The 16,764-nt window shown below is 42.5% G+C and overlaps 1 protein-coding gene across 2 annotated transcripts in view; it reads right to left on the bottom strand.

Moving 5' to 3' along the window:
- Nucleotides 1-16,764, bottom strand: part of LOC102199822 (LIM zinc-binding domain-containing Nebulette) — a 132,571-nt gene that overhangs the window by 79,688 nt on the left and 36,119 nt on the right. For both annotated transcript variants that reach the window (XM_005754316.2, XM_005754317.2), the window contains exon 4: nucleotides 9,434-9,541. In XM_005754316.2, the coding sequence (XP_005754373.1) occupies nucleotides 9,434-9,541 (108 nt within the window). The remainder of the gene's footprint in view (nucleotides 1-9,433; nucleotides 9,542-16,764) is intronic.

Here is a 16,764-nt window from a genome sequence, read left to right as displayed (position 1 = left end):
ACTTTCATTCCCCTTATTTCCAGTGTATTCCTCCACTTCTCTCTCATCCACCTGCTCCCTGAGGAACCAAGACTTAAATAATAAGTCCAAAAATAAACCTTGACATCACTAAAATCACCCTCAGAACAAAAGGAATCCAAAACTAATAATAATCCAAAAACTTCAAGCACTGCGACGACGATCACAACCAAACTCAAACGCAACACAAAACCCTGAAACCACGACAACTTCTGTGTAACATAAAACTGTAATAACAGTAATGGTTACCACTGGGACAGAAATAAATAACAACTCTGCTGAAAAACACTAGATATAACTCAGCAGTCAATGTAGCCTGTACCCCACGATTAGAAAGTAAGTAAAGCAAAAGTATTTGATTGGATTTTATTCATCATGAACTGGCTCAGGGTAGATGACAGGCAGAGAGTTCACACAAGATGTTTATTTAAATAAAAGATAATTTCATTAACACAAACTAGCCAAAATACAACCATCACAACTGGTCTGATTCCAGGTGGAGTGGAAGAAAAACACGAGCAGTTGATCTGGGTTTGCTTTTATAGCCAGGAAGACACATCCGAGCTGCGTTGGGTCAGTCTTCCCATGTCAGCTGATAACAGCTGTCCAGCAAAGACGAGCCTCCTGTCACAGTCCTCCATGTTACAGTCGCCCTTGATCTGGTGCTAACAGCTTCCTCAAAGTCATCCTCACCCTGTGATCAAGGTCGTCTTTTGTGCTCACTGGACAACAGGTTGAACTTTGGCTTTTCAGAATAAGATTACATTACATTATAAGTCATCTCCTAATGCTGCAGGTTACTGTGTGCTGTTACTTTCATTTTGACACCAAAGATCTCCAACTTTACGTCCTCAGACCTTCACCTCACTCGCTCGTTTTTCTCTCACCTTCAACCTGTGGCTGATTTTCCATGTTGTGCTCTTGGCTTCCTCTGCGTATGTCGGTCTTTCAGGTTTTACTCACTGCCTCTTATTAACCTTCTCCGATGTAGTGATCACTCAGTTTTGTCACTTTGTTCCAGCACTTCACTCCTCCACTCCAGGTCCTTTAAACCTTCTTTGCTGTCAAACTTTGAGCTTCTTCGACACTCAGTTTCTGTAATGTCGTGTTCGCCTCTCGTTTCTCTATATATTCAGTAAAACCTGTGAGCGTCTGCACTGCCTCGTCTAGCCTCCTGCGATGGCTGAATGTCTTCTCTGACTCATGTTGATCGAGTGCCTCTTATCATTTTTAGCTTCTACATTTAGCCCGCTACTCAGAATCTTATCACCGCCATGCCCCTCATCCCAGCCACGGTGCCAGCTCTGGTACAGCGTGTGCTGCCCAGAAACAAAGACAGGGGCACCGGAGCTGTGTGACTGTGTGACTGTTGGTGTGTGTGTGTTCAGGGATGAAGGTGTCGTATGCTGGAAGGCATTCACCACTTACAAACAGACAAATATTAATCGGATGCCTTGGTCCCTGCAGTAACTGATAAACTACAAGCACAGCGTTGACATATTCATTTTAAAATTTCTATATATGTTAAAGTTATTATTATTATTATTACCATTTATGTTTAATGTTTTATTGAAGAGTGTAAGTCCAAGTTCATTGCTTCATTTAGCTTTGCCTTTGGTGCCCTGAGATAAAGATCCAACAGTGTTGCTGCTGAAAAGATCAAACAACCTCAACATCTCATCTCCAGCTGAGTTTTTTATTTTTCTGCTGAGCAGATGTGCAGCTTTCTGTCTGCAAACCAAAACTAAACCCACGCAGGGTCAGGAAAGACCAAAAGATCTGAGAGTAGCTACACCACCAGTTTATAAATCGCTTGATTATTTATGACATTCAAGTCATACCTGAAAAAATCAATATAAATCCACGATAGCGAAAATATCCATCCATTCGCTTCTGCTTATCCTTTTCCAGGGGCGCTGGAGCCTATCCCAGCTGTCATAGGGCGAGAGGCGGGGTACACCCTGGACAGGTCGCCAGGCTGTCGCAGGGCCAACACACAGGGACAGACAACCATTCACACATTCACACCTAGTGGCAATTTGGATTATCCAATTAACCTATCCCCACAAGCTGCATGTCTTTGGATGGTGGGAGGAAGCCGGAGTACCCGGAGGGAACCCACGCAAACACGGGGAGAACATGCAAAGACCCCGGCCTGATGTTGGAATTGAAAATCTAATAATGTTATATATCACTGATTCCCAAAGCGTGGACCGCGGCTAACACCAAACTCTGCTGGAACATTTAAATAAGGCCCGCGTGGCTGCAGAAGTGAACAGCTGGACAACAAGAAGTCATTTCTGATAAATCAACACCAGAAGTGAGAGCCCACGTGTTCCTGCCTCACCTGGTGTTTAATGTCAAACAATTTAATGTCTTTAAATATTCAGATCTGGTGCTTCAATAGACCTTTGACCTGTCCAGGGTGTATCTGTCTACACTTGTTCAACAGGCTTTGGCTCACTGCAATGCTAAACTGGAAAGTAATTAAGAAATTAAGCTCATAGATTAATATATTTGGAAACAAAGAAAATTAATTAAAGGTATGAGATAAAAAAAAAAAAAGCATATTATTCTTAATTTTCTGCCCTATTTTTGATCAACTCCATCAAGCAGCTGTTCAGAATGAATCAGTGAAAACATAAATAGTTTGTTTGTGGTGTTTAGGTGATGTTCAGAGTTGGGAATGGGATCTGAAGGTCACAGGATTAAGTTTGGTGTTGACTGTTATATATTATATTTACATTTGAAGTTTTAATGCTGGAACTATTTTCAAAATAAAACAATCACTTACTCCCTAAAACGTATTACTGAACTATCATCTGATGTTACACACTGATGAATTTAAATACTTTATCTGTTTATGTTTTCTTTTGTACTCAAAGTGTACACAGGTGCAGAATTAAAACACCCATTTCCTTTAAATATTCCAGCATCGTTTGGTATGAATGATTTTCCGATATGAAGCCAGAGACTGCAGGTGATCTGGCTCTGGGATGTGTCAGATGGCTGTCCATGTAAACAGGACGTCGACCTTATAAAGACCGACCGCGTAGGCGCCGAGTGACCATCTGGTCCCAGACTGCACAAAGACTAATCACAGCTCAACACAACAAAGGGTTCATTTATCACCATTGACACCGAATCATCCACATATAACAGCAAACTGACTCTGAATTAAGAAAATACGCATATCAAGCAAAAAATAATAAAATGTGGATAAATGATTCTGATCGTGGATAATGCTGTTGTTGTTGATTATATGAAAAAATAAGCTTCAATAATCAATGAAAGCTCATTTTTCTCGGTTTGGGCACTTTGGAAGTGTACATTGTCCTGGTTACACAACAAATCTTACAAACTGCGACATATTAAAAAAAGTTAATTAATGAAAAAGATTTTTCCAGTACCTGTTACATCCCAAACTAGTAAAAACATCTGTGGACTGGAATGTGCACGGCTCAAACCTGGAAGGCTCCACGATGAGCAAAACCCAGCTCAGCCTGTAAACTATACGACAGGCGACTGTTGCCACAAACACCACCCACGGCTTGTGCTCTGCTTTCTGAGGCTTTTACAGCGGTGAGCGTAAACTGGCTGCTGCATGTTAGGATTTAAGGACCGTGACCCGACACACTTCCCATTGTGCTTTATTGTTTTAATGACTTTGCACATAAACACTGTTTCCTGGATTCGGCACAAGTGTCCACCAGCTTTCCAGCTGCCTCTGGTCTCTGACCTCACTATAAACAGGGGGAACCCTCATTAGTTAGATCATGTCCACCTGTCCTTCTAACCTCGCTGGTGCTGGCCCTTGAGCTCACCGCACCACCCCTCCCCTGCAGCTGTGCCACACCTCCACCACGATTTTAAAGACAAAAGTGACCAAATTTACACGAGAAGGTGAGGAAATAAGCTTTCTGCTAACATGAGCAAGCCTGGTTAGGAAGCCAAAGACACACATATCTGCTAATTGATGCCACCATTGATTATCTTCCACTTATTAAGAGATTTGCTGTAAGTCATACAATTGATTTCCATGTATAAATGCATTAAAACAGTAAGACAAAGACAGCTGAGAAGCCGGTGCAGAGGTGAGGGTGAAAACACACTGCAGTGCAGTCACATCCCTAATTTTAAACTCAACAGTCTCCAAATCATTGAGCTGCAACAGAATTCACGCAGCTTACTGTAGTTATGATGTTGGAAAGCATCAATAGAAACCAAAATCTTTTTTGAAGCAGGCAAACAAGTTTATTTCTGCTGCAAAGATTTTAACATTAAATGTCTATGAGGACTCGCTGATGGAGCCAGCCTCTTGTGGCCACTAGAGGAACTGCAGCCTTTGGTACTTCAGCTTCTTTTTTCAGCTTTGGAGGTGTCCATTTATTTATTTTGACCAATCACATTAAAAAACTTAGATTTTAAGTTTTTATTGTGATCACTGTGAAGAAAATACAACTGCAAAACTTTACTATCGGATTGTGTTAGAAATCAGGATCAGTTCCACGGACGGATTTGTTCCAAGAACAGCATTTTCCTCCCACAGTTAATTGTAAATGTAAAAAAAAAAGAAATATATATAAATACATCAGTTACCATGACAACTGAATAATGTTGGCAAGAAGATGCACTGCTGACTTCTGTTACAGACCAGCATGCTTTCATAACTGGTGATACCATCGTCTTGGGGCACTTTCTCATTAATGCTCATAATATTTTTCCTTCTACTTGATATTCCTGTGCTCACCAGCACTCACAGAGATCCAAACCCATCAGGGGTCAAACATTAAATCAGTGGTTCAGTGGCCTGAGAAACAGCTGAGTCCTGGCTGACTTTGGGCCTGCAGCCATCACAGCCTCACCCAGAATCACAGCAAACACGACTCTCTGGGAACGAGCTGCTTTGGTCTCTCCTTGAAGCTGAATTTGGAGTTTTTATAGGTGGTAAAAAAAGAAAGAAAAGAAAGCCTCCTCACTGACCAGGAGCTCTCTCTCTTTGTGTCTTTCCTCAGATCTTGTTAATGAATTCTGAAACACAAAGCTTTTCCTGGGAGAGGCCCTGTGATCTCGTCCTGATGTGAACCAGTGCTGCTGCCAGCCACAGCTCAGCAGAAACAACACATTTCTCTTCAGGTTTTCAACAGTTTATTTTTTAATGTAATACTGTACTGCACTACAGATAAACTCAGATCCTGCTGCTGTTACTGACAGTGGAAACTATGCCATACCAGCGCTTTGAAGCTGAAGCGCGTCTCATCTTTTTGCAGATGATGTTTTTCCTTCTAATGAGCCTGCACTGTGATGTGTGGATGACATCGCTCTTTCTCAATTAAGCAAACAGAAAACCAGCTGTGTTATTTCCGGATGCTCTGACCTCGACTCTTTAAGGATCTGTTGCTTGTAAAGAACCTGCGAGTGATCGCTGACAACACAAAATGACTTTCGTGCACGTTAAAGCACTGATGGAGGGGAAGCTCTCATTCAGCATGCCTTGAATTCATCCCAGCTCTCCCAGTACTATTGTAATGGTCTTCATTCAAGTGCCAGTCTGCTGTCGCTCAGTTTTTTGAAGCTGCACCGAACTCTGCTGGGACACACAAGCAAGGCCAGATGTCACCGTGGTGGCGTCTGACAGTTTCCAATGATTTCAGACTTTATAGGTGTTTCTTTTGTTCCCTCTACACTACAGAGCTGAGCTGATGCACCACAGAGGTGAAACTGCACAGCAGTTTCTCCTAAATGTTGGGACGGACGTCCCCTTTATGAACATTTTTAAATCCTTTAAAAAACTATTTTCATTCTTTGGCTTTTAAACCAAACTGAGTTCTGATTTTAACATTTAGAGTTTTTAACACACTTGTAAAATAAACGGACTCATCTTAACACTACTGGACTTGCTTTACAGCACGATGTTGAAGATTAAACTGAGCAATAATCAGGCTTTTTCTATCCTTCTGTATTAATATCACCTGTTATGTTGAACATAATAACGGCACGGAGGACAGCAGGGTCGAGGTTAATCTCTGTTCGTTACATCACTTCCACTCTCCCACGTATGTCAGTGCTGTCTCACTACTTTAGTCTAATCATCTTCTTTTACCCAGTCAGCCTCCACTCTGCACTAAATCTCACTTCCTTCATTTCAGATGAAATGCGACCCCCCCTCCTCCCCGTCTCCGCCTCTCTCAGCGCTCCATCCAAGCCTCTATCTTTAGGGAAAGGGTTAGGAAAGCAAGTCATCAAGTCAAAGCTGATGGTTTCTTATATGTTAAAGTCACTTATTAATTTAACACAGGTCTCAGACTGAATATGAGGTGAAACCTGAAGCCGAGTGGTGGCAGTCGGGGCTGAGACGTGAACCCTGAGTGGAACATGCTGGATGTGGGAGGTGTGACGACCTGTGTGACAAACTTATGGAGCTTCTCTAAAAATGGCCGGGTGGTGATTAGAGGCTGTCAGCTGGTGGCAGGGTGCTGGAGGGGTGTGATGAAGCAGGTGATACGCAGCAGGTCCAACTCACCACTTTTAGATGTGATGATTTCCTGCTAACGCGCTGGTGCCCGATCCCACAGGGGGGAGCTGTATTTAATCTATAGGGTGGACCGAAGGCAGGGTCATAAAGTTTCAGCTCGTCAGAACTCCAGGAGTGACAGGATCTCCATCAGGGAATGAATGAATTTCAAAGCAGACGCTCGCGCCGCCTTCGATGACAATTACTCTTCGTTAGGTGACAGCAGCATCAGAGCGGGTAATAAAAACTGAGGGAAGCTGAGGAAGAATTTCAAACCTCAGCCATACGACAGACACACTTCTAAGAGCAGATTGAAGCCTGACGTGAGGAACATAACAAGTTCTCATTTTGATCACCGCAGCTACATCGTTAACATCATCTGGATTCCCACAGCATAGCAATGAGACTCAAGGACAGACGACGAACTACGACACCCGTCAGCGTGTCCGAGCGGTTAGCATGAAACATTTTTCCTAATAAAACACGAGCTGCTGATCATATTCAACTCAAACTGCTTCTCTCCGTCTTCGTCCACCTCCTCTTCCTCACACTTATCCCCCTCATCTTTCTTTCGCCAAGTCAACCTCGAAAAGAGCTGAGTAATAAAATAAAAAGTGTGGGCTGTTAAAGGTCACAGCAATTGAGCGAGAGAGCCAATGTGTGCGTCCTAATTAAAGCAGAGCGAGAGAGGAGGGAGAGTTTGTGCTAACGGAGCGGAATAACGCGATCACTCGGTCAGGTAAACAGAGGCGGAGCCCAAGATCGACAGGCTGGAAATGAAGAACCCAGAAGAGACGAGGGAAAAGAAACGGCTAAATATGTCAGCGTACGATTAACTCAGTCCAACATTGTTCAATCTCATTTTTATACGACTGAACTGTTTCCCAAGTTTCTCACGTGTGCAGGATAACGTGAGGGTCACGCTGCTCACACGTGTGTTAGTCCTGTGATGGGCCGAGGGCGGGCATACCTCACCTTTACACTTCCAACACACAAACAAATTAATTGTGTTTTTCTTTTCTATTGAAGTCAAATTGTTTATAACCAGTGTTGGACCTAAACTACATGCCAGGATTCATACATGGTTAAACTGGCCTGAGCCCGGGCAGATTCTACATCAGGGAATCTGCGGGGTTTTCCTCTGCACAGTGAGCAGGTTTCCCAACAGACGACACGTCTCAACCATCTACTGTCAGTCAGACAGTTGGAAACAGGTCAGAAAATGACACTGAATATAAATCAATCTGATAAGTTTTTGCACACATGTCAGTTTTTACTGAATGCTGTTTAACCTCTCAACACCTAGCAGCTCACTGGCAGCCTGCAAAGAGTAAAGTTAGGTTTTGTTTTAGCCATGAGCTACATACAAATGTTTCTATATGTTACATTTCAAATGATTGTTTTGGGTTTTTAGTGAGAGTTTTTGCATTCACGTGTTTCAAACTGAGCAAATCTGCACAAAACGATGGACCCAAAAGACTCAGACTCCACAGATTCAGTAATTCGGTAATCCCACAACCCCCGATTTCCAGGATAAAACATGGAATAAATACAATGGAGTTCCAATAAATCGACCATACAAACCATCCAAGATCTAATAATATATAAACCAAAATCACAAAGGTCAGCTCTGCAAATAGAAAGTAGAGAGGAATCCCTTTTCCACACTTTCCCAATTCCTAGTTTGCTCCACTTACATGAAACCAAACAAACTCCACACTGACTTTTCCCAGTGATCCACAAAAGCACAACAAGTGCACTTCACTACCCCACTAACGACAAAACTCAAGAAAATGTCTAGAACAACATAAAGGCAAAGAGTCCACCAGTCTTCAAAGACTATATATAATTTATATGCTAACATATATTTGAGATAAAGAGAGATGTCAAGTCAGAGTATAAAACATGTACTGTTTAAGCTCATATTTGAATGGTTTGAATGGTTTTGAATATTTTGAATCGGTGGAGGAGATGCAGCGTGATAAACTGTAGATGCAGCAGTGCACGATGATCTTTGCTTTTTAGGGGCAGAAGTGCATGATCCTAACTTCATGACCAATTTCTAAAATTTCTCCAAGACTGCTGGTTTTACATGTTTTATAAAAGCAGGAATACAAACGTAGAACAATCAGACTGATGTAAAAACAAGAGACAGAAAACGACTACAGGAAGGAAACAAACAGACCTCAGCATCATCCACTGAGCGTCGTCTGGTCCTCAGGACACATCTGTAGAACATCTGTGCGCACAAACACACACACACTCTCTCACACACCACAAAAAGAAAACAATCACAAAAAATAAAGTTCATTAAATGTTGATTTTAAATGATTCAACATCACAACAGTTGTAACTTCTGCATTTCTGACAAACTACTTTCTGGACTGAAATCATTCGTTTAGTGTAAAAACACTCAATAGTTTTTAATCTTTACTGGTAATAAATTCAAACTTCATTCAGTTGATTCTACAACATTCAAACATCCACAAACTTCTAGCAGTAACTCCGTCCTCCCTGTTTACTAGCTTGTCTTGTTACTCGTGTATTATCGTTCTCCTCCTCTGGCCCTTCACGCTCCCCTTTGCGTCTGTTCTCTCCCAGAAACCTTTCTTCTTCTTCTTCTGTTGCCTTTCAGAAACATTCATAATGTAACCTACTTTGCCTACATTCAGTAAATAGAAGTCGTGATCACTTACACTAATGGTTGTAGAAGATGCTCCTCTTCAAACAGCTGACGTCAAAACGCTGCAGGGCTTGATGATGTAGGCATTTTGTGTTTGTGTGTGTGCGTGTAAGAGACTGTGCTCACCGACCAGAGTGCATCCTCACACATACACACACACACTCTCATATACAGAGCGACAAACAGTAGCTTGGTGTGTATCGTGTGTGTGTTCATACGTTGCTGATCTGCTCCTGAGTCCTTCTGAGTCTTTGCATCTCCGGAGTGTCGGACACGATGCTGAACCCTCGACCTTTGCTCTCCTCAAAGTCCTTCTTATACTTCACCTGCAGGAGAAGCAGAGGGAACGAAACACTTCATGTCAAAGGGACAGTCACACTATGAAAGCGTCTCTGTGGCAGTGTGAGGGACACAACTCGATCTATATTTGATGTGCTGCAATATTTAGCTCGTCCACGTCTGTCACACTGTTGCACAAAGACAAACACCAGCTCGGCGTCTCCAGTCGAGTACTTCCACGCTTACACTTGCTATTTTCAGTGCACAAGCGTGTTCACACTGACAAGTGCGGCTACATGACGAGCACAGCAAGGATGAACATGAAACGCTGGAGCTACACTTCTCAGCCTCAATCGCTGATACACCGAAGAATCGTGGAAACCACTCAACTATTTTCAGCCAGCAGGAGGATTACATTAGTTTCGACTTCAGTTTTATGTGGTCAGACACCCGACAGGTAGCAAATGTCTGCAAAAAGCAGCAGCTGACTCAACAATTAAACAGTTAAAAGGTGCAACACTCTGTTTTTAACTTATTTTATTCTGTGGGACAAGTTATCCCCACTTAGCTTTAAAATGTAACTTCTGTGTTTCACATTGCAAAGAACAAAACATGAAAAATATCTTAAGTTTGTGCTTTAAGGCTTTATTTAGTTAGACAAGACAGGAGAGGTGGGAGAAAGACTGGCAGTAAAGCGCCTCGGGGCAGATTCAAGCTCAGGCCTCTGCAGCCGTACAGCGTGAGACTCACCTGCTGAGCCTCATGAGCTTTACCAGCACCCTGAAAGAAAGTTTCAACAACAGACCTTATTTTACGCATCCAAGCAAAAGTCTATTCAGAAAACTGACATAAGGGAGTCACAACTCAGAACGTATTCCAACAGTCCTTTCCAATACCTGCACACTGCGTGGAAGTGCACTAACAGAAGTATCCAAACTCAGAGACAGTGTATAACATTATGCAGTAAGGCTTTGAGAAGAGCAGTGGGTCGGTTTCCTCTGGGTGAAAAGACGGATGAGGATCCGCAGACAGCTGCGATCACGATGTGGCTCAGGAACTAATTAACGACATCATTCAGCTACGGTCTCATGAAAGCAACAAAACCGTGATGACGTGTAATGATATCTGAAGGTGGGTTTCACCTTTAAGTGAGCCCACACAGCAGCAAGAAATAATTACACCACTCAGTGCTCAGATACGCCGCGGCAACAATCAACCTCACACGGTGTGAAAAGGACTTTAAATATGCTGTAATTGCCCCGCGTACGTTTGGAACTCGATCTGCAGGATATGAAAAGTAAAGAAGTTTTTATTTCTGGCTTTAGAAGCTGATTTTCACTGCTCGACTGTTCTCGCTCCTCACAGAGTCCAACAGAGGCAGTTTGGTTAATGATCTGGAAACGTTATTTCAGGCCCACACCTATAATAATGTTTATGTGACTGACTGATGGTTATTTATTGACTGAAAGCGGAGCTGCTACTTAGTAAACTTCTTTTAAAATTGCCTTGTGCTGAGACAAAGCTGCGGATGACACAATAGTGAAGATTAGGACATTATGGCTCCAAACAAGTGGAGATGACAAGATTATTATCCAGAGTGACTTCGTCACTTCATGGATCTCTTCTAAAGCCACAGCTTCCACTGAGAGGTTGATAAACAACTCATGAATGAAAGTCAGACTAATAGAGCCCAGTCTGCAAAAAAGTGAGAGCGAGACGCTGTGAGAGGTGTAAATAAAAACAGAATGCAATGATTTTTGGGAAGAGGCAACAAGAGACTGGAAAAGTTGTGCAGAGCTAAAAAATAAAAAAGTGTGCCGACACTGATGGTGTTGATTAGTAAAATGACAAAAAAGAGACTGAGACTATCAGAAGGGACGATGGGGAGGAGTTCACCTCTCTGTGACAGACGGCATGTTCAAATCGTTCAGCGATTTAACAATCAAGCTTCTGATGTAAGATTCCATCATCTGTTACCATCAAAGATCCAGAGAAGTGATGTTCAGGCCCTCAGGCAGAACTCAAACACACCTGACTCTGTGCTGGAAATCACTGCATGGGCTCAGAAACACTCCTAAAAACCACTGTCAGTGAACTCATCGCTGCACCTACACAAAGTTTGAACTCGACTATGCAAAGATCCAAATCCAGCAACACTGTTGCCTTTTGACTCCAGTCTGACCAATCACAACAAGCCGTGGAATAAAGAGAGGTGGGACAGAGCCTGTATGACAGAATGAGGGGGCGTCGGCACACATGCACAGGGGTAGCTTGTGCATCTGTGGAGGCCTCATTAATGCTGAGTGTTTGGAGAAACATGTGCTGCCATCCAGACAACATCTTTTTCAGGAAAGGACTTGCTTATTCCACACTGACACTTATTCCACATTTTCCAACAGCACAGCTGTTAAACTGGTCCGCCTGTCGTCTGGACCTGTCACCCAGCAGCTGAAATCGAGCAACGGGAATAAAAAATCTGGGAACTCGGGAGACCAATGCTGTAGTTTTAAAAGGCAAACACTTGCAGGGTCTTGTTAAAAGAAGAGGTGATGCAACTCAGCGGTAAACATGCTCTTAACTCCGCGTTTTTGAAGTGCGCTGCTGGCATTTAAATGAGCAGACATGTTTCAAAAGAACGATTTCTTGTGGTGTTTCTGGTTTATCCTTAGATACAGACTCTAAACGACTCTTTTACATTTTAGTTTTGAATCATGTCGTGGGCATGTTCAGGATTCTCCACACGTTTAACACATTCACTTTGCAGGACACTATTTCTCTATGAGGGCAGACTGATCACAGATCTGTAAATGAGTCAGGGTCAGCCAAACCAGTACTGTGTCCCTGCCAAGCAGCAGGCCGAGTGGATGATTTAGAGCCCACAGACAACAACGATAACAAGCATGCGGTCATTTTTACTCCGGTCCTGCCCGCACTTCAGCTCGACCTTCAGAGGAAACACTCTGCAGCTCGTTTGGACCTAATGTCATCCTGCTGGTGCCTATCAGTCATCAGTAACAGTCTATTAGCCCTCAGAACAGCGTTGCATAAGGCTATAAAACGCAGGAGTATGACTCATAGCGTTGTGTGTTCTGTTATTCTGCTCTCACAGTGATTGCCCCCATTCTCATTACAAAGCAGATTAAATCCCCATTCATCAGTCCGAGGCTCCCTGCAGAGCTAATATGACAAGCTAATGAGCTAAACTACACACACCCTCTCTCTCACACACACTCGAGAAACTGGACAAAAGTGGACTGTGGGGGTGGGGCTTGCATGGCTGACCCTTTCTGATTGGTTGAGTGCATTGGCTCGTTTTCTTTTTACATTCAATTAATTTAAATTATTTGTTGATGAATTTGGTAAGACTGCCTACGTCTTCTCCACAGTTATGACCGTAGACTGTATGTAATAAAACTAATGTGGCTTCTGCACTGAAGTCACCGTGAAACTAACGATGAACAAAAGACGATTTGTTTGGTTTCAAAGCAAAGTGTGACTGAATAGAAATCTAAGAACAACCATCAGTTGTCATCATCAATCTGTGGACTCGGAATACTTTCCTGATGAGTTTACAGTCTCGATCGCTGGTTTCACTTTGGATAAAAAAGTCTCCGTGAGTCTCTCACCTGCGCTCTGACGTCTGACGTGAAAACACTGAGACGGCGGAAAAGCATCAATCTTTTACAGAGTTTGTGGATACGACTCAGTGATCTCATCTGCAAAGCACTAAATCACAACTGACAGCAGCACAGCTTCATGCACTGTTGATTGTCCTTTGCTGTATGTGGAGACTCTTTTTTGTAGTCTTCAACATTACCTCCTCCTCCTAGACTGGAGTGGAACAGTTTTATAGTTTTATATGGTCGTGGTTGCTTCATCTGCTTCGCTGGTTTCAGGAAGTTGCGTGGTTGAACACAGATCTCTGCGTCCTGTATGAGTCCGGTTTGAGGGGACAAGGTTTCAACTATTACTTAACTATTATAAGGAGAACTTCAATGATTGAACAATCCTCTACTTGGCAGTGAAATGAAGGAAAAAAAACTTTTTTTAACAGGAAGAGAAGTCCAGGCTCAGGGAGGGGCAGTCATCTGCTTCAGCTGTCAGGGCGATGAAAGAAAGACGAGAGAGAAATGGAGCATGGAGAGACCACGAACAACAAATTGGACAAAACAAACTCCAACAGAGAGAAGACCAAAGCTGAAAACAGGGAGTGAAGATGCATCAGGGTTTGTCCCATAGCAGCCTGAACCAAAGCAGCACAACTAAGGGATGATCCAGCCCTCAAAATAAGCTTTAATCAATACTGGATGTTTTAAGGCTAATCCTTGAAGTACACAGGCTACACAAACTGGGAGCTGGTTCCACTCATCCCAGTCTACTTTTAGAAAGTCTAAGAACCACATGGAGGTGGCTGCAGCTCTGGAAGCAGAACAGCTCATGATAGGAAGCACTTACACAGAAAAAACGTAGACAAAAGTGCTTGTGTCAATGGGTGAATGAGGCATGTTGTACAAAGCACTTTGAGTGGTCGAGTAGAAAAATGCTATATAAGAACCATTTACAAGTCAGCCTGTCTGAGAGCAAAGTGCTCTATTAGGTTAAAAAGAAACTATGAGGTGTTTAAAATGTGCTGATCATTCAGGACTGTGTGAGATGGTCTGTGAGGCTGTTTAGGTTTTGATGAACGATCAGCTGGTCTGAAGGATGAAAAACTGCAGTTTCAGAGCAAATAAAATAAGAGCTGTTTATTTGATCTCACAATAACTTTTAAATAAAACCGAATGATTTTAGTTTGCAATGAAAATTCGTTGTTTGGTGATTTTATGCAATTTTCAAGGGAAAAAAAACCATGAAGATTTTCATATTGTGACTTCTCTATATGTAATCCACATGCTTGAGACAGACTGCGCCACCATAACCAGGTCACACGATCATGTCTCATCCTTTCCTCTGTGCTGAACATATGCGGGGTTTCCCAGTGTGTGTAATGTAAGCACACTAATGCTACACAGTGTCACTGTCTGTTACAATCAGCTTCCTGAAGGAGAACCTGTGAGCTTCAGAGCCAATATAAACAGACTTAAACATGACCTACAGAGAGAGCAGGCGAGTGGGCAGGAAGTAACCAAAGAAGAGGAAGAAGAGGGTTTGTTTCCACCTTCTGCACGGCACAAGGGAAGAAAGCCTCTTTTACAAAGACAATGCTAAAAATGACACATTAGTCATTTTACATCTTTATTGATGCTGATTTAAGTTTATTCCAGTTCTATTTCAGCTAACCTCCACACCCAAAGAGGAGAAGATGCAAACGCACCACTGTTGAAACTTTAGGGATGCACCTTCTTTATTTGAGTGGTTCCACTCCACACCTGCCTGCTGTGTAGATGTATGATGTGTTAGTGGATCTTTAACCCATTTCTGCTGATATGAATCCAGTGTACAAACCATGAAGACTATAGCACAGCTACACAGACCTGTGGGTCTGTAAAGCTGTACAAAATAAAACATTATTTTCCCCTCAGTCGATGTGGATCTATGTCTTTGGTCCGTTGTGGTTTTATGATATTGACAATGTTTTTGTATGTAAAAGGCCAACCAGTGCCAAGAGATTGGTTTTGGATGGTTTCACATATTCTGCAGCATGCTGTTCATGTGAAAGTGTTTAGACCTAAATAATAATAATGATAAATAATAATAATTTAGTATTCTTATGGAAAGTGCTCACAGGATGTGCTTTATTTTGAAATACAAGGAAGTGCCCTACTCTGTCTCTAGCTTTAGTGTTGCCTGCTGCATGCAGCTGTGTGGTGTTATCCTGGATGAAGAGCTATACTTCCTGTGCAGCAGCTTCATGCTCTGGACTGAACCCAAACAGCATCTATTATAATTTTGACATAATAATTACTTTTTAAAAATGTCGTTATTATTATTAAAATCAGAAGAAATAAGTTAATCTTTCGTTTTCATAACTTTAGGAAACAAAGTCATTTTTTATTTGAATCATAGTTTCCTAATCCTGTGATATTACTGAGTGTTTTGTTTTTATTTATGTTCTTTTTAAGTGCCGAATTTGATTTTTGCCGTCCTGTGTTTGGTTTCATGTCCTTGTTCTGTTTGTAGTAGTCTTAGTTCCCTCCGTGCTTCCACGTTGTTCCTCCCTCTGCCTCATCTCTGAGCTTGTCTCTGCTGTCGTGTCTGTGGGTCTTGTCTCTGTTTTACTTTGAAGTTTAGCGTCATGTTTTTTATTTCGAGGTTGTTGGTTTACTTTCTGTCTTCTTCCCCCTACATGTCTGTCAGCCCACCCCTAACTGTTTCTACCTGTGTCAGTTACACTCAGCTGTACCTCCTTCCTCACCCTCCGTGTGTACATCCAGCAGCCACTGTATTAGGGAGACCGTGCTGATACTGGCTTGGACACTCTTCTGCTTTCAGAACTTCTTTAACTGGCACAGATTAAACAAACGTTCTTTGTGTTGTGTGTTCAGAGATGCTCTGTTGCATACCACGCTTGTAACGAGTGATCATTTGAGTAGCTGCCTGGTCTCTCCTCTCAACTCTGCCATCAACAAGCCATTTTTGCCCAAATCATGTCTACATGCCTCAACACGCCGAGTTGCTGCCATATGATTGGCTGATTAGATTTTTGGGTGAACAATTGAGCAGGTATTCCTAATAAAGTGTCTTTTGTCAGTTTCCATTATGCTTCTCCCTGTGCTACCCTGTGTGTTCACCTGTGTTTCTGGATTAGCTTAACATTTTCCACTTTGCTTACTGCCTAAATAAACATTCATCTTTGACTGGATGTCAGCCAGTGTATACTTCAAAGACTCTTATTGTGAAAGGCAGAGTAGGAAGAAGCCTTTCTCACATGTGTAGGAGAGTTTGGATCTCCTCATCAAAACAACATTGCAACAGTCATGATGTCAGCAGTCTGCACTAACAGGGCATTAAAATCCGAAAGATCACCGATGTAAAATATTTGGTTTTTACAGTTTCCTGAAATCAAAGCAGAGGAAAATGAGCGAAAAGAATAAACGGAGACGGGACAGAATACACGAATGTGTGAAACTGGTCTGTAAATGACAAATATTTGATGGAGGGGTCGTTACTGGCACAGAGCAGGACACAGACACACATAAGCATGCCAAACAGCATGCCCCCTCCAGCAGACTGCTGAGTGGACATCTGTCCTTTTGTACTGCAGTCTGCTGGGCTGACACACACACACACACACACACACACACACACACACACACACACACACACACAC

Source organism: Pundamilia nyererei, unplaced genomic scaffold (genome assembly GCF_000239375.1).
Source record: "Pundamilia nyererei isolate P.nyererei 1_Seehausen unplaced genomic scaffold, PunNye1.0 scaffold00540, whole genome shotgun sequence".
In the NCBI taxonomy this organism is placed as follows: Eukaryota; Metazoa; Chordata; class Actinopteri; order Cichliformes; family Cichlidae; genus Pundamilia; species Pundamilia nyererei.
This window is presented reverse-complemented; position numbering and strand designations above follow the sequence as displayed.